This window comes from Mustela erminea, chromosome 18 (assembly GCF_009829155.1).
Source record: "Mustela erminea isolate mMusErm1 chromosome 18, mMusErm1.Pri, whole genome shotgun sequence".
Lineage (NCBI taxonomy): Eukaryota > Metazoa > Chordata > Mammalia > Carnivora > Mustelidae > Mustela > Mustela erminea.
Window position 1 is genome coordinate 19,792,610 of NC_045631.1, and position 23,057 is coordinate 19,815,666.

Consider the following 23,057-nt stretch of genomic DNA (forward strand, 5'->3'; position numbering starts at 1 on the left):
TACAAGGTTGCCCAACAAAGCTGTTAGCATCTACTTCTGCCTTTTTCTCAGGGGGTCTGGGAGGGAATAGCTTGTGCCAGTATAAGCCTTTAAATACAAACTCATTCATAAATTCATAAAAAGAATATATTAAGCACAGTTGTAACTGCTAGGTATTATAAGAGAACAGACAGGATCTCTGCTTCCACGGAACTGATCTTTTAGCGGGGAGAGTCAATGAACAAAAACTAATTTCAGATCCTGCATTAGAAGGAAAAAACAGGCTGATCAGATGGGGACCTGCAGCTAGTGCTCTAGATTGGGTGTTGGTGGGGGGGCGGCTTTGAGCAGATGACATTCGAACTAAGACCAGAAGAGGAAGCCATCTGGGGGAAGAGCATCCCAGGCAAAGATCTTGAGACGGGAACTCGCTTGAGGGGCAGATGGCAGAACAGAGTGGCGACAGCGCAGCGAGTATGGAGAGGTAGACAGGACTCCTAGTACCTAGTGAAAAAGTGAATGAAGCCCAAGGCGAGGCCCCGCCCAGCCCCAGGGGAGTGATCCCAGGTTGGCGGGCCCGCGGCCTCTCGGCGGGGTAGGCGGGGCCCAGAGCTGGCCCACCCCTGGGGGCGGGGCGGTACCTGGGGCCCCGGCCGGGGGCGGGGCTGCGGACGCTCCCCCTTCTCTTCGTTCCAGCCGGCGCAGGCAGCCGCCTCGGCAGCAGGCGAGCTGCGGCCCCGCGAGGCCATGAAGGTGAAGAAGGGCGGCGGCGGGGCTGGTACGGGGGCGGAGCCCGCTCCAGGGGCCTCGGGCCCGAGCGTGGAGCCCAAGCCCGAGCCGCAGCTGCAGGAATCCGAGTCCGGGTCCGAGTCGGAGCCCGAAGCTGGCCTGGGGCCCAGGCCGGGGCCGTTGCAGAGGAAGCAGCCGATCGGGCCAGAGGACGTGCTGGGGCTGCAGCGGATCACCGGCGGTGAGCACCGGCGGGGCAGCGCCTCCCGCGGTGGGAGGGCGGGAGGGAGAGAGCGCGGGAGGGGGTTCTCGCGGAGCTCGGAGCCTGGGCCCCCGCCCCCTTTCCCGCCCTACCACCTTCCCCTACCTCCCCTCCCCCACCCCGCTGGTGCCCCTCGCCTGAGTTCCCTACCCTTCTGCCTCCGAGCGTGAGATTTCCATGTTCCCTCTTCCCTTGATCTCCTTGTGCCCACTTCTTCTCCCTTTAGACATTTATTTTCAGCCTACTCCTTCCTTCCTGAGGAGGCCATCCCCCTATCCCATGGTGGAGGTCGGGCAGCAGCTGCAACTGTGACCCCTTCCCCACGGAGCCGTCACAGCCCTTTGAGGCTTTTCTCTGCAATAATGAGGATGGGTGCTAAGTGCTGTCTGTCCTCAGTCCCCACCCTGGAGGCTAGGCAGAGGCTGAGTTACTTAGGTGACTTTAAGACCCTCCAGTCTCCCTGACCATTAAATGCCCTCACTCTGGGTCCCCCCAGGAAGTCTCCGGCCATCCTCCAGCCCCAGGGAAGGACCTGGGCAGGAAGCTTCAGTGGGTTGGTCTGAGCCCTCTCAAGGGAGTAGGTTACTGCTCCCTGCACCCTCCCCCCCTACCGCCTTAGCCTGTCTTCTTCCGGGAGGCCTAGTCTCTGCTGTGGTTTAGTTTCTGAACTGAGCTGCCTGGGTGGAAGTCCCAGCTATGACATGTAATTGGCTGTGTGACCTTGGGCAAGTAATTGCACCTCTCTGACCATGTTCATCTGTAAAATGGGGATAACAGCACTTACTTCATAGGGCTGCTGTGGAAACCAGTTTTCTGATTTTGCTTAGTGCCTGGCCTGCTGTGTGTGCTCTGTAAATAGGGCTCTTTTGTCAGTAGTACTGAGGGCCCCACAGGACTGCTCACGGCTGCTGCCTGGAGGCAGACAACTGGGCATTCAGGGCCCGGGAGGAGGTTACCACAGTCAGGGAGCAAGGGCTAGGAAGCCTCGTGCCAGAGGCAGTGGCTGAGCCTCAAAGAACAGAGGCATTTGGAGAGAGAGTGGCCCTCTACCTTAGCTTCATTCTTCAGTAATCCTGCTCCGGCTACCTCTGCGAGAGCAACTTTTGGAACCCCTCACTAGTGCTGGGGGGGCAGGTGCTGGAATGGGCCTGAGCCCTGGAGTTGGGGGAGCAGCAGAGCCTGAGGCTGCCAGCTGGAGCTGTGGAGGGGACTTTAATGGCAGATCTAGCTAGGCCTGTGCATCTGAGTCCCTGGGGGACCAGCTTCTCCCTCCTCTCAGAGCCAGGCAGCAGCCATTCTTGGCTGGGCCCCCAGAGCACTGAGCTGCCTTGCCCAAGCAGACAGTAGCAAAGGGAGGGGGCCTGGACCAGTCTGATGTTCGTGCCAGTTGAGCTGGAACTGGTAACAGCAGCATTTAGGATGGGGGCAGAACTTATACGGTTTGTGGAGGTCAGGCTGACCTGTCTGGGTCTTCGGTAACTTTAGAGGTTATTTTGCGACTCTGGGGGCGCCCAGCCCATGTCACTGCTGTGTGTCCCCTAATTTGGAGGAGATTCAAAGCCCTTAGACATGGGGCATCTGTGAGGAAGAGCAGGGGAAGGGGCTTCCTGGAACTCTTTACTCTCTAGAAGCTGAGAACCAGGTTCCAGGGATCTCTATCCTGGCACCCCCTGGTCTCCTTTGACCCTAATCACACAGGTCTGAGTTTTGCTCCTCCTGGATTATTGGCCCTGAATCCAGCTTAGGAAGATATTTGTGGCAGTTGTGTTCTGAGCCTTCGGCCACTCTGCCCCTTTATCTGGCCTGACCCTGGTCCCAGGCCTCATCCTTCCCTTGGCAGACGGGAGGGTGTGGGCGCCGCATTCTGAGCCAGGGGCATCCCACTTCCCTCACTTCCTCTAAGGACAAAAGGGCTGCTAATTCAAGGTGTGGTAGAAGAGACTGAGGGCAGACCTAAGAACTTAGCCCGGCATTCGAGGAGAGGCTCCAAGAGCAGAAGAATGTGGAGAAGGAAGGACATTCCCAGGAGCTGGAGCTGGGCAGCTAGGATTTTGCTCCCAGTTCTGCTACCTCTTTCCCTTGTGCCCCGCACCTTCTTTCAGCATCTTTGGACTGGTACTTACTTTCTGTTTAAATAAGGTGTGTCGAGGGTGAGGTGAGGGCTGCTCACTGGCATTCCTCCTCCTTCTCTCTCTCTCCACCATGGATAGTGGTTGACAGGCCAGGGATCTAGCCTCTCCCCTTAAGCCCTGCTGGACCCTAGGATGCCAGGAGGCTACCAGGAGGGCTTCCTGGAGGGGGCCGCACTGGGCTTGGGGAAGAGAGAAGGACTTTACATTCACTTCCTCTTCCTGCCTCAGAGGAATAAGAGGTGGCCCAGGGGCCTGAAGGGTGATTTCCGGGCCTCTGTCAGGGAGGATGTGATGGCCTGCCGGCTGACAGCACCAGACCTACCATTGCTCCTTTCAGTTTGCAGGGGCCTCCCTGAGCACCTACAGTTGTTGCTGGACCAGGCCCTGATGTTCCTAAGCAAGCATCCTCAGCCACGGCTCACCACTGTGTCCCGGTTCCTCTTCTGGGCCCGAGGACTCCCTTTCCCCCGCGCACACACCCACTTCCTGGCTTTGCTTGTACTCTTCTCTCTGGGGGTGGCTCAGAGCTCAGGCTAGGTCGATGAGCTTTGAGGGGGTTCCCTCCATTTGCTAAGACTTCCTCCCATTTGGAGATCAGCAGGGGATGGGAGCAAAGGTGGCCCCCTTCCCCCAATATTCCAGGCTCTGGGCTTGAGTCAGCAGAGCTTTGGCTAAGCTGCTTAAGGGAGCTGGGCTTATATAAGCCGCTTATGGGGAGAGGAGGGGGTTGGGGGGGAGAAACCTTAGAGGGGTTGTTTGCCTGCCCTAGCACAACCTAGGTCAGGGAAGTCCTTGCCTTGACACCTCTTAGAGGTAGCACCAGGGGCAGCTATGTGGCGGCGGGTGTGAATGTTCTCCGGGTGAAGTACTGTGTTTCTCCTGAGGTGGAGCTGTGTCACCCTCTTTAGCACAAGGTTCTCAAAGGCCAGGTCTGTATCCCTCTCTAGCTGGGGTTCCTTGTTAGTTTGGAGACCCATCAGGCTCACAGTCACTGAGCTGGCCCCACCAGAGCAAAGGCTGAAATAAGGCCCCACAACTCCAGGATGGAAAGGAGACTGAGTAGGGGGGTGACCTTGTCTTCTACCCTCCTCCTTCACTCTGCCCCTCCCTGACCTCCGAGACCTCAGAGGATAGAGCTGTTTGTCCCTCATTAGAAGCTGGGACTCCGTTCTCTCTGGAAGGCAATGACCTTCTGGAATCAGAGAAAGTGGTAGCTAGTCTGGGGTCCCCCAAAGGCTGAGCTTGGCAGCTGGGGCTTCTGGGCGGGTCCCTTTTTTGCTTAGCTGCCTGTCTTCCCTAGACTACCTGTGCTCCCCCGAGGAGAATATCTACAAGATCGACTTCATCAGGTTCAAGATTCGAGACATGGACTCAGGCACTGTCCTCTTTGAAATCAAGAAGCCCCCAGCCTCAGGTGAGTGGTCTGGCTGGGTAGGCCATCAACAGAAGGATGAGGTGGGCGAGGGCTGTGAAGCAGATTGCCTAGGGACTCGTCAGGTGGCAGAGGAGTCAGAGAAGAGCTGGGGCTGGGCCTCTGCTTTTCTTTCCCATCCGTTTCTGGGGCTGGACATCTTGGGTGGACAGTCTGGCCCCTTCGGTCCCTGCCAGCCTGCCCTCTGCAGGCCTTCCTGGGAGCTGCAGTCCCAGAGGCCCCAGGCCTCTGTCTCCTGGGGCCCCCCGGGAACCTCAATTGAAATTGGTGACCTGCTGACCTAGAAACTACCCCCCCTTCCTGGGGTGGGGAACCAGTTGGCCAAATGTCTGAATCCTCAAGGTGCATCAGAATCTCCTGGGGGAATTTTTTAAGAATTCAGACAGATGGGGGCCCTGGGATGGGAACCCTGGGTGGGCCCGGGGCCCTGGCCTGAAGCCCTCTGAGCCCCAGTTGGGGTACATTACAGAGCGGTTGCCCATCAACCGGCGGGACCTGGACCCCAATGCTGGGCGCTTTGTTCGCTACCAGTTCACGCCTGCCTTCCTCCGCCTGAGGCAGGTGGGAGCCACGTGAGTCACTGGATGGAGGTGGGGTGGGAGGTGGGCAAGGGCTGGGGATAGGGGTGAGAGTGGGGAATGAGTTCTTACTGAGCCTTTCTTTTTTGGGGGTGGTGTCTGTATGGAGCCTTGCTGCCTGACTTCAAGGCCAAGCTCAGGTCTGCCCTCTCCTATCTGCCAGGGTGGAGTTCACAGTGGGAGACAAGCCTGTCAACAACTTCCGCATGATTGAGAGGCACTACTTCCGCAACCAGCTCCTCAAAAGTTTTGACTTCCACTTTGGATTCTGCATCCCTAGCAGCAAGAACACCTGCGAGCACATCTACGACTTCCCCCCTCTCTCTGAGGAGCTGAGTGCGTGGGAGGGGCCGTGGGGGGCTGGGGGGAGGCAGGGAAGACTAGAGAGACCAAACTGGCGGGGGAGTGTGGTTCTGACCCCTTTCTCCTGCCCTGGGTCTCTTTTGTTTGGCTGCCATTCCTATGCCACCGGTAGGGAAACTGAGGTTCAAAAAGGCTGGGGGAACTTTGTGAGGTGGAGGGAGGTCTGAGGTTGTTCAGCTTGTCCCCATCCCACAGTCCCAAAGCCTCCTTGGCAGGGGCCCCGGCTCAGGCTCCTGACCTTTGCCCCAATTGGCGGGGCCTCTCTTGCAGTCAGTGAGATGATCCGTCACCCATACGAGACACAGTCTGACAGCTTCTACTTCGTGGATGACCGGCTGGTGATGCACAACAAAGCAGACTATTCCTACAGTGGAACACCCTGACCCGCAAAACCAGCCCCCTGTCCCAGGAGGGTCCTGGGCCCTTAGCTGAGTCCTCCCCAACACTCACCTCTCAACCCGAGGTCTTCTGCCTGGGGAGTGGTCCGAGAGCCCTGGACCCCCAAGATGGTGATGGGAGGGAGGGTACCTGATGTCCCCAGTCCAGGTCTCTGAAGCCCGTGGGGTGGGGGTGGGGTAGGAGGGCTGTCTGCCTCCATGTCCAGGAAGGCCTCCTAGGAGAGGAGTAGCCAGGACTTCCGGACAGCCTAGCTGGTCCTCTGGGACCCAGGTTTAAGAGTAGTGTTCCGCTATCCAGGCTTTGGCAAGGTCAGGGCAGGGACCTATTCCCTGTTCCTTGCCTGCCACCAACAGTCTATTTAGGATATCCATTGGAGTGGGGGGCTGGTCTGGCTGCCAAGATTCCTAAGGGAGCCAGGACCTGGCCCAGCCCTGGCTCCAGCCCTAGCCCTTACCATCGGGGCCCTAGCTACTGCCTAAGGTGTGGGGGGGATCCCTCCAGACTGTGGCCTGTGATAGGGCCTGGACCAACTGTATATAGTTTTCAATAAACTCTCTCCTTTTCTGTTCTTCGGCTGTGAGCCCGCATGTGTGTATGGGGAAGGGGTGGAGTTGGGGGTGGGGCAATAACATGGCCCCCAGGTCATCCTGTCCACTAATCCTCTATACCCTGGTGTCACACTCAGCATCTCGAGTCAGCATTTAGCATATGTTGCAGCCAGAAGGGGTTTTTCCTTTGTTAAAGATGGAGACCCAGACTGTGAGAAGGGAAGCTTTGCCCCAAAGTCATAGCCAGCTCTGGCAAAACAGAGGCTGGGACAAAGGCCCTCAACTCTAGGGTAGACGGAAGGTGTGTGTGGAGGGGGTGGTCTGGTTCTCTAGAGCACCTTTCCCCACCCAGAGACCACTAGGACTGCTAACTAGGTTGTGCACTGAGCCCTCATCAGAGAGACAAGGTGGACATGGTTTTGGCTCAGGTCCAGGGGAGCATCCCCTGGCCTGGCTGGCCTGCATAGGACGCTGCCGCTGGCCCCTAGCACCACCCCAAACCCAAAAGAGCTCTTAGTTTCCTTAGTGGAGGAAACGGAGAACCGGGGGTAGATAGAGAACTTACACCCTACTGTTCTCAGGCACTAATTTGGATATGCCTGGTGACCACCCTCTCTGGGCTGAGACTTAACTCTAAGATGCCTAGAAGTGTCAGGATTCCTTTGGGTTCCTTGGAGCCCTGGCTGGGCAGCACTCTGGGAATTCTAAAATGAGTGAGACACGAACACATACTTGTTCCTAGGAATAAGATGGACTGGGCCTACAGGGAGGGGAGTGGGAGTCATCCTGTTTGGAGGGATCTGGGGAGGACCCTTGGAGGAGACATCTGTTCCCAGCAGGACCACGGACACTTAGGATGATTGGCTGGAAGAGGCAGGATGAGCCTTGAAGCATAGGGAACAGCATAAATCAGGGGTCTGGAGGCAAGATGGATCAGGTGTCTAGGGGAAAGTGGATATTTATGATGTGAAAGGAAGACAGGTCTTCTGGAGCCTGTAGTCCCGTTGATAAGACTTCTCCAGGGGAAGATGGGAGGGTTAATCAGGATGACCCGGTCAGATTATCTCTGGCCTCTGAGAGAAGGCTGGATTTGAAGGAGCAAGACTAACAGCCGACACACGCTGAGTGCCAGGCCTGGGGCCACGTGTTAACTTAGACCGTTCACAGTTGCTTCTGAGGCAGGCACTGTTATTATGCCCATTTCACAGGAAGTGTGGGCCTAGAGGGATGAATGTGTGTGGCCAAAGCTGTGTGTCTATTCAGTGGCAGGGTCATGGCTCTAATCCCACAGTGTGGCTCCAGATCACAGACCCTCATGGCAAGCAGAGGGGCCCTCGGGAGGGTGGTGCAGGAATTTGGGCTGACAGCCAAAGGGAATATGAACTCGGTCAGTATCCACGGAGATGGCGAGAAACAGACGAAGTGGAGATTTTCAGAGGGAAGATTTCCAGAACTGGCGGCTGATGGGATGAGACGGCCAGAGACAGGAAGGAGTTGAAGCTGAAGCTTGGTCTGGGGCCTGAATGACGGGGTGGGGTGGGGAGTGGGATAGCTGTCACGGGGCTTGGGAATCCAAGTTGGATCAGGACAGGGGCTGGGGGAGATGATGAGTTCAGGTTTGGACCTACTGGCATGTGCATACAGATGTCCTGAAGGAGGTGACCAGGAAGAGACAGGAAATTCAGGCCCTGAGACCAGGAAGTGGGTGAAGGCTGGAGACGGTGATCCTTGGAGGTCAATGGCCACAAGATGGTTGCTGAAGCTGCAATGATGGCTGAATTATGGGGTTGGCCCTCACACCGAGAGTCCCATGTACTTTGGGCCTGGAGGAGGAGTTCCGGCTAGGAAGAGGCTTGGCCCCCTGTATCCTTGGAAGTCTTCATGTTTCTGGCACTGGTCTGCTGCCAAGGGTGCACCTTGCTGCATCTGGTTCCCGGCACTTCCCCTGAGAATGTAGAGGGTCCCTGGGCAATAGAAGGAGGGAGAAGACGGGGTAAGGGTGAATCTGGTCCTGGCTCTGATGTTGACGAGCTGGAAGGTCCATATGGACCTGGCCGGATCTGGACCTCAGATTTCATTTCTCTGCTGTGGTCCAGATTTCTTGGCTTTAACTCTTCAGGAATTGTCACATGGACCCTGCCACTGGGTCAAGCAAGAAAGCCCGAGAGACCCACCATTTGTGCCTACCCAGGCTGGTCATGGTATGGTGCACGTTAGGACTGCCAAACCCATGATGAAATATTGAGATGCTTCCCTTCCAATGGTAAAAAGTTGCTAGCTGTAACCCCCAGCACCTTCCTCTCTGCCCCAGGCCCTCCTGTTAAGAGCCACCATCCATCCCTCACCACCCTGTAAACGAAAACAAGGGTGCTTTACCTTTTTGTGTGTTATGGACCCCATTGTTATCGTCTCCTGAAGCCTAGAAACAGTAAGGGTCTTATGTGCACAAAATATATGGTAGTCCTAAGTATTTTAGGTATTTAAAAATTGTGTAATAGGAATCTACATATTTATTCTGCGAAACCTGTAATATAATATGAGAACATCTGTCATTTTGAATCTGCAATTTCTCTACCTTATGACAATGTCACAGATTCTTCTTCTTCTTCTTTTTTTTTAAAAAGATTTTTATTTTACATATTTGACAGAGAAAGATCACAAGTAGGCAGAGAGGCAGGCAGAGAGAGAGGAGGAAGCAGGCTCCCTACTGAGCAGAGAGCCTGATATGGGGCTCGATCCCAGGATCCTGAGATCATGACCTGAGCTTTAACCCACTGAGACACCCAGGCACCCAGTTACAGATTCTTCTATAGCTATTGGGGTTTGTGACTGACATTTGTAATGGAGGGAAATACTAAGTTTGAGGTTGAGATGAGTGACAATGAAGGTATGATTTCTTCATCCAGCTTTTTAAGAAACTTTATTTATTTATTTATTTATTTATTTATTTATTTATTTATTTTAGAGAGAGAGAGAGAGCGCGTGAGCAGGGGTGAAAGGAGGAGCAGAGGGAGAGGGAGAAAGAGAATCTCAAGTGACCTTGCACTGAGCACAGAGCCCGAAGCAGGGCTTGATCTCACAGCTGAGGGGCCGACTGAGCCACCCAGGCACCCCTGTTCATCCAATTTAATGAACCCATGAACTAACCAATTTTAGAACCCTTATGTTTAGAGCCACTCAACACCCCCGCCCCCGCCAGAAAGAAAAGGCTAACTCCCCCAGAGCAGAGCACTTCCAGACCCTGCATCTGTTCAGCTCACATCCTCAAACGGTGACTGTTTGTTGTGAGATGACCAGCAGGGGGCAGCCTATGAATGGGAGAGCGGCTGCAGCCCTTTAAAGTTTAAGGGCCGGTCTGGTTACAAAAACAAACTCAGAGACCCCAAATTCTGTTTGCCACCTGCCTTACTTGTGTGGGCGCCAACTGTCTTGTAGGTGCCTTACTTGTGTGGGCCCACAGGACTGAGGTTTTACTCTGGAGGAGATCTTGATCTCTGCTCACCGCTGGAGCCGGAGGTGTAGGGTAGGGGGTTCACAGAGAGTCTCCCCCCACCCCTTCCCTCTATAGTCAGGGCTAGGCCGAGGGAGGTGGGTCTTCCTTTTGGGTGCACCGGCTGGCCCTGTCTCCCGCAGCTGCCGACTGTGCCCTATCCCTCTAGTCCTGGACACAGGCTCTCAGGGAGGGTGGAGGCTGAGTAGGGCCCTGACCCCCCAGAGACCACCTTCCAGGGCCAGCAGTGTCCGCAGTACCGGGCTCCCTTCCAGTCACCTCACCCGTGGAACCCGTAGCTCCCACCAGGGAAAGATGGAGGACAGGAAGTTATGACCCGGACAGGGAAGAGACCCCTTCCTGTGTGAAGAGATGGTGGGGTTCAAGGAGGAAAGCAGTGAATCTCAGTAAGAAGGGGTTGAGGGTGGGAAGGGAATCCTCTTCCTTCTTAGGGGCAGAACTGCTTCCTTGGATCTTTCTGGACGCTCTCCTGGGAAGAGGCCCCGCCTACCTGCCCTCTCTCGCCCTCCTCAGGTTGGTCCAGAAGTCTTCCTGGGTGCCTCACTCATTGGATTTGGAAACTTCACAGTACAGAATGAGGGTTGGGGTGACATCCCAGACCAGGGTGTCTACAGAAAGGCCTGGCCTTTCTGCCCAGGGAGGGGAAATCTGGAAATGAAGCCTCAGGAGCCAAGACCACAGGCACTTGCTTTATTGTTCTAGGTCAGGGGAAAACTGCAGGCTGTCTAGAGATCTGCTTGTGCCTAACCAAGCCCAGGCCAACCTCTGAGGATTTCTGTCACCCCTGGGTGCAGGGTAGGCTGAAGCTCCCACTCGGTGGGGGTTAGACTCTCCAGTAGGGCATGGTGGCTGACTAGGCCACATCCCCAGCTCTGGGCTACATCGTGGGTCTGCCAAACAGTCAAAGAGAGGCGGGTGTCGGCCGCCACACACACCCCCTTCCCATCCCTGCCAGCCTGTGTCAGGCTCTCCTTCCCTGAATGCCCAGGCTGCCTGGGCCAGTGGAAAGTCATTAGTAAGTTGGGAACTAAACTACATGAAGTTCTTCCAGAGAAGGAGTGAGATTGTCGTGCCCTGGAGAGGCCCTTTCAGAGCCCAGGGCTGGGAGAAGAGGACACTCTGCAGTTTCTGAGGGCAAGGTCTTTTCCAAACACTTTGTGCCAGAACTGGGCTCAGTTTGGTCCTGGGGTGGCCGTTACCTCTCCTGTGTGGCATTCTGGGGGAGGTCAGACAGAGCAGACACTGAGGCTGGGTGGAGCCTGGCCAGGTGGGTGCCCTGAATAGCAGCCCCCTGGGGGACCCACAGACAACTTGGGGAGAGGCTGTACAATGACTCCTCCCTGACAGGCTGCTGGGATGAAGATGGGAGAATAAATACAGGGGCCTTCCGGGAGAGAACATGTTAGAAGGGGCCAGGCCTGCAGAGCATGTGGACATCAGAAGAGGGTTTCCAGGTGGTCTTGGATCTCACACAAGGACCTGGGCCCTCAGCTGTCTGTCACGTCAGAAGTGGAGTCAGACTCTCGGTGATGTAGTTCTGATTCTTCTGGATAGTAGGTATGTGGGTGCGTGTGGGTTTGATTTGACTGTGTGTGTGTGCACACATATTATGCAGGACGTAGGTGTGGATGAGTGTGAGCTAGGGAGGGTGTGTTCTTTCCTCGCCTGGACACTCGGTCTCTGGGGATCCTGAGTGAGGAGCTGGCTCCCCAGATGGCAGAAATGTGTGAGGGGTGGCATTGGGGGGTACCTTCTTCACCCCCAAGCTGCCAGCTGACAATCAGTTGGCTTGGTGGCTTAGGGGACAGGGCTGGTTTTCCTTCCTTGACCTTTAAGGTGGGCCCCATGTGGGCGGCCAGCGGGGATGTCCAGGCCGGATGGAGGCCAGAGTGGCTGCTGGGCGTGGCTCAGGCTAGGGCCATGGGCTTGGAGCTGGGGCTGAGGTACACAGAGGGGCCGGCAGGGGCCGCGGAGGGTGTGGGCTCCAGCTCCATGAAGGCCGAGTAGAGGGTGGTGAGGTGCAGGTCACCCAGTGCCCCGGAGGCCCCACTGCCGGGTGGTCCCAAGTCGCCGGCCCCGCTGCCTGTCTCTGCCAGACAAGGCCCTGGGGGGAAGCCATGGGGTGGGGGAGGAGGTGGTGGCATTGAAGAGGATGTTGGAGATGAGGTCACCAGTACCAAGGGGTCAAGGGCCAAGCTGTCATCCTTCAGCTGTTCCCACAGGTTTCCTAGTTGGGGGAGAGAACAGGAGTCACTGGGAGGTACCGAGGAACCCTGTGGACCCCCACCCCTTGGCTCTTACATGCTAAAAAGACCATTGTTGGGGTGACCTTGACCAGGGAACAGACTGTTCGCACCAGGGAGTAGCTGGAACCCTCCGATTCCTCTGCCATAGCTTAGATGATCTCCGGGGCTCTTATTTTGCAGTGGGGGCGGGGGGGTAGCCAAGGACTTGAGAGCTGGCCCTTTGAAAGGAGGGATGTCTGTGCTGTGCACTCCCGAGTTAGCCTGCAGAGGGAGCCCTGGTGCTCTTCCCCCAGGCTCGTGCCCAGGCTTCCAAGGAAGGCAATCTGCAGTCAAGACCAAGGATCTTCCAACAGTGCTCCTCGGGACCCGATGAAGTCCTCCACTGCAGGCCCCAGGGAGAGCAGAGCCTGGAGCAGAGACTCTAGGGAGGAGTGATTGCTGCTACCCCGTCCTCCTCTCTGGGCTGTGGATCTGCATTGTGGCAGGCCAGGGCCTGGGCATTAGCGCTGCAGGGATGGAGGAAGTGGGTCGGACGAAACCCCAGACTGAACTTGGCTGCTTGGGTTCCAATCCTTAATCTCCTTCTTCCTAGCCAAGTAACCTTGAATAAGTTACTTAACCTCCATGTGCTTTTGTGAAAGGGGTTTAATAATCTTTCCTCTGGTTCTAGAGGCCCAGAGGAGAGGGGGCCCGTGAAGCTGATGGTCCCCGGTGAGCGCTGCTCCCCACTTCCGGCTACTTCTGGGCTGAGGCTCTAGCTGTGCATTCCTAACAAGTTTACCAAGACCTGGGCTCCAGGACCAGGAGCTCTGTAAGGGTCAGCAGTCTCCAGCTGCCTATGGATGTCCTCACTCACCCCCGTGCTCCCAGAGGGTCTGAGGCCTGGGTCAGCCACCTCCTCCAAGCCTCCCGGGGCCAGGACCAGGGACTGGACACCCACTGGAGTTTAGGTCTGAACGGATGGACTTGGCCGTGTGCAGAGATGGGGCGGGCAAGGTGGAATGGACTTGATAGAACCTCTCCCCAGATTCCTATCCCGCAAATCTTGGCAGGGCCTGCCTAGTTCTGAGGTCTTGCATTCTTCCCCGGGGGGAACACCTCTCTCCTTCTGCCCTAAAAGATGAATGAGAAAACGCAGCCGCTTCTTGGAATGTTCAGATGGGCAGTCGCTCACAGCCACTATTCAATGGCACACTGGACTTTTTCCCAGCTACCTGGAGCTGGGAGTGGTTTGATGATGGGGTCCATTGCAACATGTTCAGGGGTAGCAGAAGGAGGGAAGTGGGGGCAAGGATGTTTCTCTTTGCCCCTTGGCACCCCTGGCTGGCTAGGGACTTCTCTGTTTCAACTGACCAGAAACCTGGCAGCTAGCTAGGCCCCAGCCTGGAGACTTGGAGGGGATGGGCCACACCGTTGGACGCACCTCTCCAGCCCTTTCCCACCTTCCCTTTCCCGCCCCCAGCTCACCCTGGAAGTCAAAGTCGGTGAGAGAGGGGTTGATGGCGTCCAGGTCAGTGCCAAGGTCTCCGTCTGGGAGCAGAGGGTCCTGCATGGTCCTGGCCGGGGAAGGCTCAGCCAGGAGCTTGGCACTGTGGCTGGGCGGGGTGTTGGCGGGCAGAGGCGAGTCCTGGGGTGTGCCTGGCTGGGCCCGCAGCTCCAAGTGCCCATCCGGCTGCGGGAACAGCGGCTGTGGAGGTCCGGGAGGGGGCAGGCCCGGTGAGAGGTGCGAGTATGTCTGCCCATAGCAGGAGGACACGTGTCCCCCAAGTAGGTCCTGCAGGGGGTTCTTGCCGGGAATGGGGCCCGGAGCTGGGTGGATGGAGTGCAGTGGCTGGGAGAGCCCAACTGGAGGAGCCAGGGGCCGGATGGGGCCTGAGCTGGTCAGCCCAGGGGGTGGGCAGCCCAGCAGTGGGGAGCCCAGCTTCTCCCTCTTCTCTCCAATGAGGCTATCCAGCTCTTCTGCGAAGGCCCGAGAGAGAAGAGAGAGGGACACCGTGAGACCTCCCTTTCCCCACAAGCCCTCTCCCCAGACTTGGAACCACTCAGACCTTCACTCATTGATAAATTCTCTTTGCTCAGCTTCTCTCCCTCTCCCCCTCCCCTCTACTGTCCCCCTCGCCCTGCTCTTAGGTGCACCACGCCCTTCCTTGCGTTGCCCCCCAGCCTCTCACCCGGCTTGGCCATGCTCTTGCGCACGGCGATAGGGTCTTTCCTCTTCCACTTCTGCAGTTCCTCCTGCATCTTGTCGATTTTAGCCGGATTGAGGGCCCACAGGCAGCCCTTGCGAGAGGAGCTTCCCGATTTGTTCTCTACCTTCTCAAAACATTTGTTGAGAGAGAGGTTGTGGCGGACAGAATTCTTCCAGCCATCGGGTGCCGTCTGCCGGAGCAGAGCAGGACAAGGTCAGGGTCAGGGTCAAGTAGCCAGAGCCAGGTCTGGGCTCCAGAAAACTCCTTTGCCCTCTGGGCACCTAACCGCCACCCATTCCAGGGCTTGTCGTCCTCCTCAGCACCCAGCCTGCGTCTGGCACCCTTCCGGGGTGGGGCAGCGGTGGGCAGGAACTTTGGCTGCAAATTATTTTCACCTAAAATCTGCCTTCATCTCCACCGCTGGCCGACACTTCTGAGGACTGTTGAGGTGATTCGTACAGGGAGGGCCCGTTCCCTGTCTGGAGCTGGACCACCCCCCCGCCCCAGGTCTCCAGCCTGTGCTCCGAACCCTGTGCCAAAAGCAAACTCACAACACTCAGGTGTCCCCAAGGAAGCTAGGGGATGATCCTTTCCCTGGGGGCTGCCTCATCCCTGCTTGGGCAAACCCTGGAGGGAAGAATGATGGGTGAGGTCGTATTTGGGTGTGTGCCCGTGTCGCATATATGTTGTGTGTACAGCTGGGTTTTGGAGAGAGAGCGAGGTGTGTGTGTGTGTTCGGAGTTGGGGGGGGATTGGTTATGAGTCTGTGTGTGCTTGTGCCCCTAAATATGTCTCCCTGGTGTGAGCCCGTCTCTGGGGTGTGGGCCTGTGAGTTCCTTTGAATGCAAGGATGTGCGTGTGAGAAAGTCTCCCTGGGTGTGTGGGGGGATCCATGACTGTATGTGGGTGTGAGTGTGCGGGGCCCCCGGTGGGGAGGCCAGCCCTAGGTGGGGAGTGGGGGGGCTCGTGCCAACAGAATAAACACCCATTAGGAGGCCCGGTCATGCCACCAGTGCAGTAATTGTGCCCAGGGAGGGTTGTAAAAACCATTAGGCTGACTCAATGGGGTGAGAGGCGGTGGCGAGGGTGCCAGTGGGCTCCCCCCATCCCCCCACCTCCAGCTCTGTCCCAGGCTCTGTGACAGTCCTAAACCCAGCAGTGGCTGACGGGTGGGCAGAACATCGGCTCCAGCCAGTGGGGCCCCCACACCCTCAGCCCCCGTCCCTTTTCCCTTTCAGCTTGCAGTTTCTGCTTAATGAGGGGCGGCCACGCCCTCCTCCCCAGCTCACTTGCCCCAGGGAGCAGCCGGGCTGAATCACGCCCCGCAGAACTGGGTCCTGATGCCAGCGTCACGGCAAGTCGCTGGCAGGAGCTGCTGGATTCTTTCCCAGGGACAGCTGGCCGGGGCAGGGGGCTGGTGGAGATGACCCCCTTCAAGGCTCCTGGGGTTCAGGAGGAAGGATTCTCAAGTCACCAGACCGGTCAGCTTGGGATTCACCTTCAACTCCCACGACAGTCCGTACTAGGAGTCAAGGCTGTGTCGCCTGATGGGCAGAGTTAATGTGCACTGGGCCCTTTTATGGGCCCATAAATCTGTGACTTTTGGGATGCCAGGGCACCCCCCCACCCCAGCCACTTCCTGTTTGGAAGAGGGATGGTCGGCAGTAGCAATTATGCCCAGTGGCTGGACACTTCCCCAGTCCCGTAGCCCTGACTCATGGGGCTACAGGACGCCCACCTCCATTGCCTGGGGCATGAGAGCTACCCACCCTAGGGTCCACTCTGTTCTTGTTGGGGAAAATGACCCTTCAAATGAAGAGTGAGCGATAAAGGGGGCCGGCCTTAGGTAGGTCAGAGGGGAAGAGTCAGAGTTGGAGGGAATGGATGAGCCAACTGGTCCAACCTGACCATTTTACAGATTGGGAAACTGAGGTCCAGGGAAGAAGGGGCCTGGCCCTAGATCACACAGAAGACAGTGACAGAGCCCAGACTCCAGCTCTGTCCCCTTATGAAGGGCCCTGCCCAGGTCACCCTATAGAGCTGGCTTCACTACTGGGGCCTGTCCCATCCTCACAGATGCTTTCTCTCTGAAGTCAAATGTAAACTCAGGAGTGAGGGAGTGATGCAACTGGCTAAGAACAACAACTAGAACCAAAAAAAAAAAAAAGTTGTTAGACCTCTTCACTCTTCAGCCCCATAAAACAAGGATTACACGGCTCCCAGGAAAAATAATTAAGCCAGGAAGATGAGATGCAGGGAGGGGCTGGGGGCCAGGCCAGGAGTTGGCAGGGAGGAAGGGCTGAGAGGAACAGGGCAGGGCCCTCACTTCCCTCTCTCTGGCCTGGCCCTTTGAAGCCCTATATAGGACCCTCCAAAAGCTTTGGGGTTAGGGAAGCTCTTGTCTCAGGATCTGTCGGGATATAGGGGCAGCCCTAGATATTGGCTTTGATGCTTTTCAGATCTCGGAGACAACTCCCTTCCCTCCTCCTCTCCATTCCAGAATCTCTGGTGGATGACGGTATTTCCCCCTTCTCTGGCCAGACCATGCTGGCCAGCTGACCCACTCCTCCCTTGATCGCCACGTGGCAAATTCAAACTTGTTGGAGTATAGGGTTCAGAGTACCCTCAGGCGGGACAGTTGGGAAGCCAGTGGGGCTAGAGACCACCTTCTGGCTGGTGGGAGCTGAGTTCTGGACCTGGGCCTCAGCTCCCACTTTTGGCCTGGCTTGCAGATGAGATTAGATCCATCGGAGTAGAGACCTCAGAGAAGACACTCCTCACATACAAGCTCTGATCTCCCTTGCACCCACCCTGGAAGCAGAGGTCTGTGCTGGAGGGTATGGGGGCACATGCCGAGAACAGAAGTGGGTGATGTGAAGCCAAACAGCTTGAGCCACCAACCCATCCCCGCTGTTGTGTGACCTTGAGCAGGAGGAGTACCCTGTTATGTGTTTGCCTATCTGGAGAGAAGGGCATCGGTCCCACCTCTAAGGAGGGAATCTGATAGAAGCCCCTTCCGTGGATGACAGGAACTAGAGGTTGCACAAAGGAAGGTCAGGTGAGCCACCGAGTTCCCTGAGACACTTGAAGACCATGAAACCCACACCCTGCTTTCTGGCAGCACTGCTGCAGAGCCTGCCGCCCACCGGGACAGATCTTAATCTCTCCTTGGGATGCAATGGGTCCTGGGGTCCCCGCCTCCCCTGCCCCCTGGCTGGCTGGAGCGCTTACTCTGATCCCACTAACACTACAGCCTTCTCGGGGGCAGGGATGGGGACAGCCTCTCATTTCTTCCCTAGCTCTCTCTCTCCCCACTTGGGGCAGGTGGAGGCTTCTTGAAGCCCATCAGGACTGACTTTTCCACTTTCCACCAGCATGAGGTTGGATTCCAGCCTGCTGTGCAACCTTGGGTGAATGGCTCGAGCTCTCTGTTCCTGATGCAGAACTCTCTTGAGAGGAAGTGTGGAAAAGAGGAGGCAAGTTCTCTCCTGGTTTTCATTCTAACCCGTGCTCTACCTTCCCGCTGACCCTTCTGGCTCAGAGAGGCCTGGCTCACCCAGGACTCGGGGTGGGAGGATTCGGGTGGATCTTGGGCTCACCTTGAAGTAGGGAAAGTGCTCCGTCATGAAATTGTAGATCTCGCTGACAGGAAGGCTCCCCGTTTTACTGTTCTTAAGGGCCATGAAGATGAGGATGCTGAAGGCAGAGAACAACCTTGAGGGACTGAACTTCTGAGCAGACAGGGAGTTTCCCCCTGACCTGCCCCTCCCCACCCCCTGCCTGCCCTGGCTAGAGTAGTTGAGGAGAAATAATCCACTGTGGATTTAGGTGAGAGGCTCTATGATGTTGAAAGGAGAAAGGATGAGGTGTCCACTGACATCGGGAATTACTGAGATACAAAGGCCTTGTGGAATCTGATAGATCAGGGTTGTCATCCTGGCCTGGCCACTCACTAGCTGTGTGACCTCGGGTGAGTGCCTTAACTTCTCTGAACCTCAGTTTCCTCAGCTTTGAAGTAAGGAAAGTAATAGCTACCTCAGAGTTGTGAGGATTAAGGATGATGCCTTGAATATAGAGGGCACTCGTTAAATGGAATCTGTCATTACCAGTCAGCCCTCAGCCAACTGCACGCTGAAGGGATGGAACTACGGTTTCTTGAGCCCCTACAGTGTGCCAAGCGTATTCTCTCACTTAATCTTTCCAAAGGCCTGAATCTTGCTGTTCTTTTTCATTTTTTTCTTAAACAGAAAGATTAAGGAACCTGCCTGAGGTTCACATCTAGTCAATTCAAGAGCCTGGACCTGAACTCTGTCTTGTTGGCCTCCGAGGATGGGGCGTGCTCTTTTCTGTGCCCCACCCTGCCTCCCACAAACCCCTTCTCTGTGCTCGGGGCAGCTGTTTGAGTTCCTTGTCCTTCCCTGAGCTTGGACACTGGCTGATGACCTGATCCCATGTGGGGCCTGGCACACAGGAGGTCAGGTGTCACTGTGGATGGGAGGAATGAAAGCTCAGGGGAAAGGTGTTCTAGATGGGCTGGAGGTTCTGGGCTTGGCGCTTATAACCCCAGCCCCAACCCTGCAGGCGCTGGCTTCCTGAGTTGCATCTGTAGACTTCATTCCTCTCTTATTTCCAGGAGAGCTTTGGGGGTTGGTCTTCGCTCTGTCCCTAGGGCTGAGCCTCCCTCCTCAACTCTTAGTCCCAGGCCCTGGACCCCATGAGGCCAGAACTTAGGGGGCCCAATCTCAGGGCACCAGCCTCTGCTGAGCAGAGGCTCTGACATAGCTCCACGGGGTCAGACAAGGAGGCCAGAGGTGATCTAGTCTATCCGCCTGCCCCCATTCAGGAATCTCCTCTCCAGCATCTTCTCCAAGCCTGCTGGGTATGATTTCCATCCTCTGCCATCATCTTGTACCTTGAGGATTCTGTGCCTCAGTTTCCTCACTGGTTCTCTTATCCCTCTGCCTTCCACCCCAGGGGGGCCGGGAAACATACCTGTAGGAGTAGATGGGTTTGGGGAAGAGAGGCTGGTGCCCATCCGTGCTGGCCTGAGGTGCGATCCGCTGGTACGGATAGTGTGAAGAGCCCAGGTAGGGAATGGGGTAACCACCACCACCTGGTGAGTACTGTAGGGGTCAAAGGGGCAGAGTGGTTGCCATGGTAGCTGGTGTTTCCCAAGGTGGGGGAATCCCATCCCCCACACCCCATACACATACATCCAGAGAGAGAGCTGAGGCTAGATTCTTCTCTCCCTGGTTAATGGCTCCAAGAGCAGAGCCATCTGAGGGGGCTGGCCAAGGGCGTGGACATCTGAGGGCCTCTGAGGAGATCCCCATCCCCAGATGTGAGATCTCAGAGGCCTCAAAGCTCCTCTCCTCCAGTTCCTTCCTCTAGGCCATCCAGATCCTCCGGTTGCCACGGCGATGGGGAAGCAGCCCAGATGGGCCAGAGCGTGTGAGGCCCTCCAGACCTCCCCTCCATTTCCAGAGCAGCTGGGTCGGAAGTGGGGTGTCCAGGCCGGGCACTCTTTTGCTGGGCACTGCCACCTTTTATGAGTTTCAGTGGCTCTTTGAAAGGGCCGGTCATGGTGGTGGGCAGGTGGGGGTAGGAGGTGATTTTACAGCAAAGGGAGTGGCTGCGGTGCCAGGGGTGGTGTTTTATGGGGGCAAAGGGGATAGGAGACTCTGACTCCCCCATGTGCTCCGGGCTGAGGTGCTCTTTCCAGGTCACCCGAGAGACACTTGGTGCCTGAGTCACCCTCTCTGCAGCCTCTATAAAGCCCTGGGTGCGGCCATCTTGTTGGGGGGGTGCGGAATGCAGAAGGCATCAAAGCAGGCACCGTGAGGCCACTTGAGGTCTGGCAGCGCCTGAACCCCGCTGCGGCTCTGTCCCTGATGGGCCAGGCTGCCTCCGGGACACCCCCTGCCCCAGGTCAGACTCCGAGCCTCAGGAGGGCTTTAGCCATTCCAGCTGGGCTCCTTGTGGCAGCGAGGATGACCCCTCCTGGTCTCCCTTGGTGCCCCTCCATCTCTTTCTTGCCTCCCTCCCTCACGGCAAGCAGTCTGACCACCTCCCCCACGGTATCCTCCCCCCACAACGTGCCTGCCTCCCTGGCTTGGCCAAGATCAGGGCCAAAGCTAAAGAGCCGGGAGTAGAACCTGCTCCACAGGCAGGTCCTGTCTCAGCGCCAGGCTGCAGGTGGATGGAGCTGGGCGCTGGGCAGCCACTTGCTCCGTCTTGCCCGGTGACTCCTGGGATCTGCCTGGCAGCTCTGGGGCTCTTTTCTTTCTCTTTTGTAAAAACCTGCATCCCATGCCAGTGTGGGGCAATTACCTGACATCCTGGCCATGTTGGAGGAGCTGAGGCTGGGCCGTGGGGTGGGGGAGGAGGGATGGGCCAGAGATGATGGGGTCGTGGAGCCTTCCAGGTGGGAAGGTCCCCCAACCTCCATGCCTGGTCCTACCCTGTCTCGGTGAAAGGGAAGTTAAGGGACAGGGCTCCATAGTAAGACAGTGGCAGACCCAGGCGGGAGCCCATTGTTGCCTTTCTGCTCAGTCACCCCACACATTCCTTTTCTCTTGGTCCCTGTCTTTGTTGGGATCTCCTCCTCTCTCTCTTTTTGGTTCACATCTGGGACGTGCCCCACTCTCAGCACCACTCTCTTTCCTGAGACTCTCCGTCTGCAACTCTCAGATGAACCCCACCTCCTCCTAGAGAAGGGCGATTGTTTCCTTCCCCAGGCGGCCCTGGCCCCCCACCCCAGGGGGCCCTGGACTCAGGCGGCCTCTCCCTGGGGATGCAGACATGCACACTCACATCTCATACCACATGCACACCTCATACCATCACACCTCATACCACATAGTATCCTAGGGCCCACCTGTCCCTGACCCACCTGATGGAAGGGGGGCTGGGAGGGACAGTACAGGTGCTGCAAGGGGGGCTGGTAACAGTACATCCCAGGGCCGGTCTCCAGAGCTGGGGGCTTCACCTTGATTTCTGACCCCTGCTGGAAGGCAAAAAAACAGATGATCAGGTGAGGCCTTGGTTTTCTTCCTCCCTCCCTTCTGTGGCTTTGAAACTTGTATGAAAGCAACCTCTCCTCTACTTGCCCCAAAGCTTAGTCCTAGAGACCAAATGGAGAACAGAAAAGGTCAGGGATTTTTTCTGAGGGAGCTCAGCAGGTTAGCCTGGAGCTGGAGCTGGAATCCCTAACCCGCACCTCACTTCAGGTGAGAGGCAGAGGGCAAGCTGTCCGGGTCGGGGTTTGGGGTGGGGGGACTGGCGGAGATTTGACAATGGTCACAGTGAGGTGGGGTGGGGTCAGAGATCTCTCTGGAATATCGTGAAGATACAGGGCCTGATCCCACGCATCAAGCCTGGCTTGGGGTCTGCTCGCTTTCAGAGCTGCCAGCCTCCCGGAGCAGGTCTGTGAAGGACACCTGGAAAAATCCCACTCTAGAATTCCCACTGCAGAGCCCTAGCAGGGGGAGCACAGGAAGTGGCCAGACAGGTTGGCCCAGCTGGTGACCCAAAGCCCCGCCCCTTCCTCCTTGGCAAAGCGCAGAGGAGCTCTGGCAGGCTCCTTGGAGGGGGCCGATGAGTCCTCCCCACTCTATCTCCCAGCCATCCTCAACTCAAAGGCCTTTGCGGCCTGCTCTGGGGAGTCTCCCTCATTGCTGGTCTGCTGGAGCCCCACGGCTGTTTTACCCTGGCACAGAGAACCTGGGTGCTGGCGGCTAGGCTCTGGCTCTCCACGGGGAGTGAGCTCCCCATGGGGCCTACAGAGTCTAGCACAGGGCTCTGCCCTGAGTAGAGTCAGAGGGAGTGCACAGCTAGGTACTGGAAGGTGAAGAAGCCCACTCTTCCTGGGCTTCCCGGGGGCCTGGGGAACCAGCATCTGGGCCCCGAGGATCGAATCAACTGTCAGCTTTCTGGATGCGCCCTGGGGTTGCTGATGCAGAGATATAGCCATAATCATAGAATCTCAGGCCTGGAAGGGCCAGCAGCACGAGGTCCAACTGCCTCATTTGGAAGATGATGGGGCTGAGCCCACAGAGGGGAAGGGACATGTCCGAGGTCACCCTGTGAGTCGACCAGCTAGCTGTGGTTCTCTGGGCCCAAGCCCCTCTTCACTGCACAGGAGGGAGGGGAGTGGGCTCAAATCTCAGCCTCACTTCCTATAGGGCCAAAGGACATCTTGGGAAAGTCACTTGATTTCTATGGAAAGTCGGTTTCCTCAGCTGCAAAATGGGGATAGTGGGAAGTCTTTCGAGGGTGGTCATGAGGATTAAATGGGGCACTTGAGAGAAAGCCTCTGGCACGATGCCCAGGGGCTGGCAGCGAGTGGATTTGGGGGGCAGTAGCTAATATGACACCCTCACCATGAGTGACTGTCACGTTCAATGGGCCTGAGGAGAAGCCATCCAAAGGGCCCCAGAACCAAGGGTCCTGTCTTGGCTGCTACTGGTAAGTACCCAACCCCTTCAGGCTTTGTTGGGGTGGCTTGGGGATGGAGTGGGAGCCTGTTTGAGAATAAAAGGTGAGGAGAGCTGGTGAGCATCTGAAGCAGGCACAACCCAGCCTAGCCCACTCGTGCCTACTCTCTCAGGGACCTCCAAACCCCCCTCTAACTTTTCTCTTCCCAGGGCAACAAGACTAGGAGGCAGTTCCTCTTTTTACATGAGGCCCA

The 23,057-nt window shown here is 56.9% G+C and overlaps 2 protein-coding genes across 5 annotated transcripts in view; one reads left to right on the plus strand and one right to left on the minus strand.

The window, feature by feature from the left end:
* Positions 1-644: 644 nt before the first annotated feature.
* On the plus strand, positions 645-6,445 carry UNC119 (unc-119 lipid binding chaperone). Its single transcript, XM_032320305.1, has 5 exons — positions 645-949; positions 4,403-4,516; positions 5,004-5,106; positions 5,276-5,448; positions 5,746-6,445. Exons 1-5 carry the CDS (start codon positions 727-729, stop codon positions 5,856-5,858), a joined length of 726 nt encoding a protein of 241 aa, XP_032176196.1. The 5' UTR covers positions 645-726; the 3' UTR covers positions 5,859-6,445.
* A 4,118-nt stretch (positions 6,446-10,563) lies between these two features.
* The window catches only part of FOXN1 (forkhead box N1), a 28,407-nt gene continuing 15,913 nt past the window's right edge, over positions 10,564-23,057 (minus strand). For 3 of the 4 annotated variants that reach the window (XM_032320798.1, XM_032320797.1, XM_032320799.1), the window contains exons 4-9: positions 21,261-21,371; positions 19,361-19,491; positions 17,968-18,064; positions 14,351-14,558; positions 13,647-14,138; positions 10,565-12,160 (exon numbers count right to left, since the gene is read on the minus strand). In XM_032320798.1, the coding sequence (XP_032176689.1) occupies positions 11,841-12,160; positions 13,647-14,138; positions 14,351-14,558; positions 17,968-18,064; positions 19,361-19,491; positions 21,261-21,371 (1,359 nt within the window). In that variant the 3' untranslated portion in view covers positions 10,565-11,840. Of the gene's footprint in view, positions 12,161-13,646; positions 14,139-14,350; positions 14,559-17,967; positions 18,065-19,360; positions 19,492-21,260; positions 21,372-23,057 lie in introns of all 4 variants that reach the window. The other variant, XM_032320800.1, reaches the window with a different exon arrangement.

What these genes read in the sequence shown, in the direction of transcription:
- UNC119 (XM_032320305.1), top strand. Translation starts at nt 727, where the DNA reads ATGAAGGTGAAGAAGGGCGGCGGCGGGGCTGGTACGGGGGCGGAGCCC. An exon ending in GCTGCAGCGGATCACCGGCG is followed by an intron (nt 950 to 4,402) that starts GTGAGCACCGGC and finishes TGTCTTCCCTAG; the next exon opens with ACTACCTGTGCTCCCCCGAG. An exon ending in CCCTCTCTCTGAGGAGCTGA is followed by an intron (nt 5,449 to 5,745) that starts GTGCGTGGGAGG and finishes CCTCTCTTGCAG; the next exon opens with TCAGTGAGATGATCCGTCAC.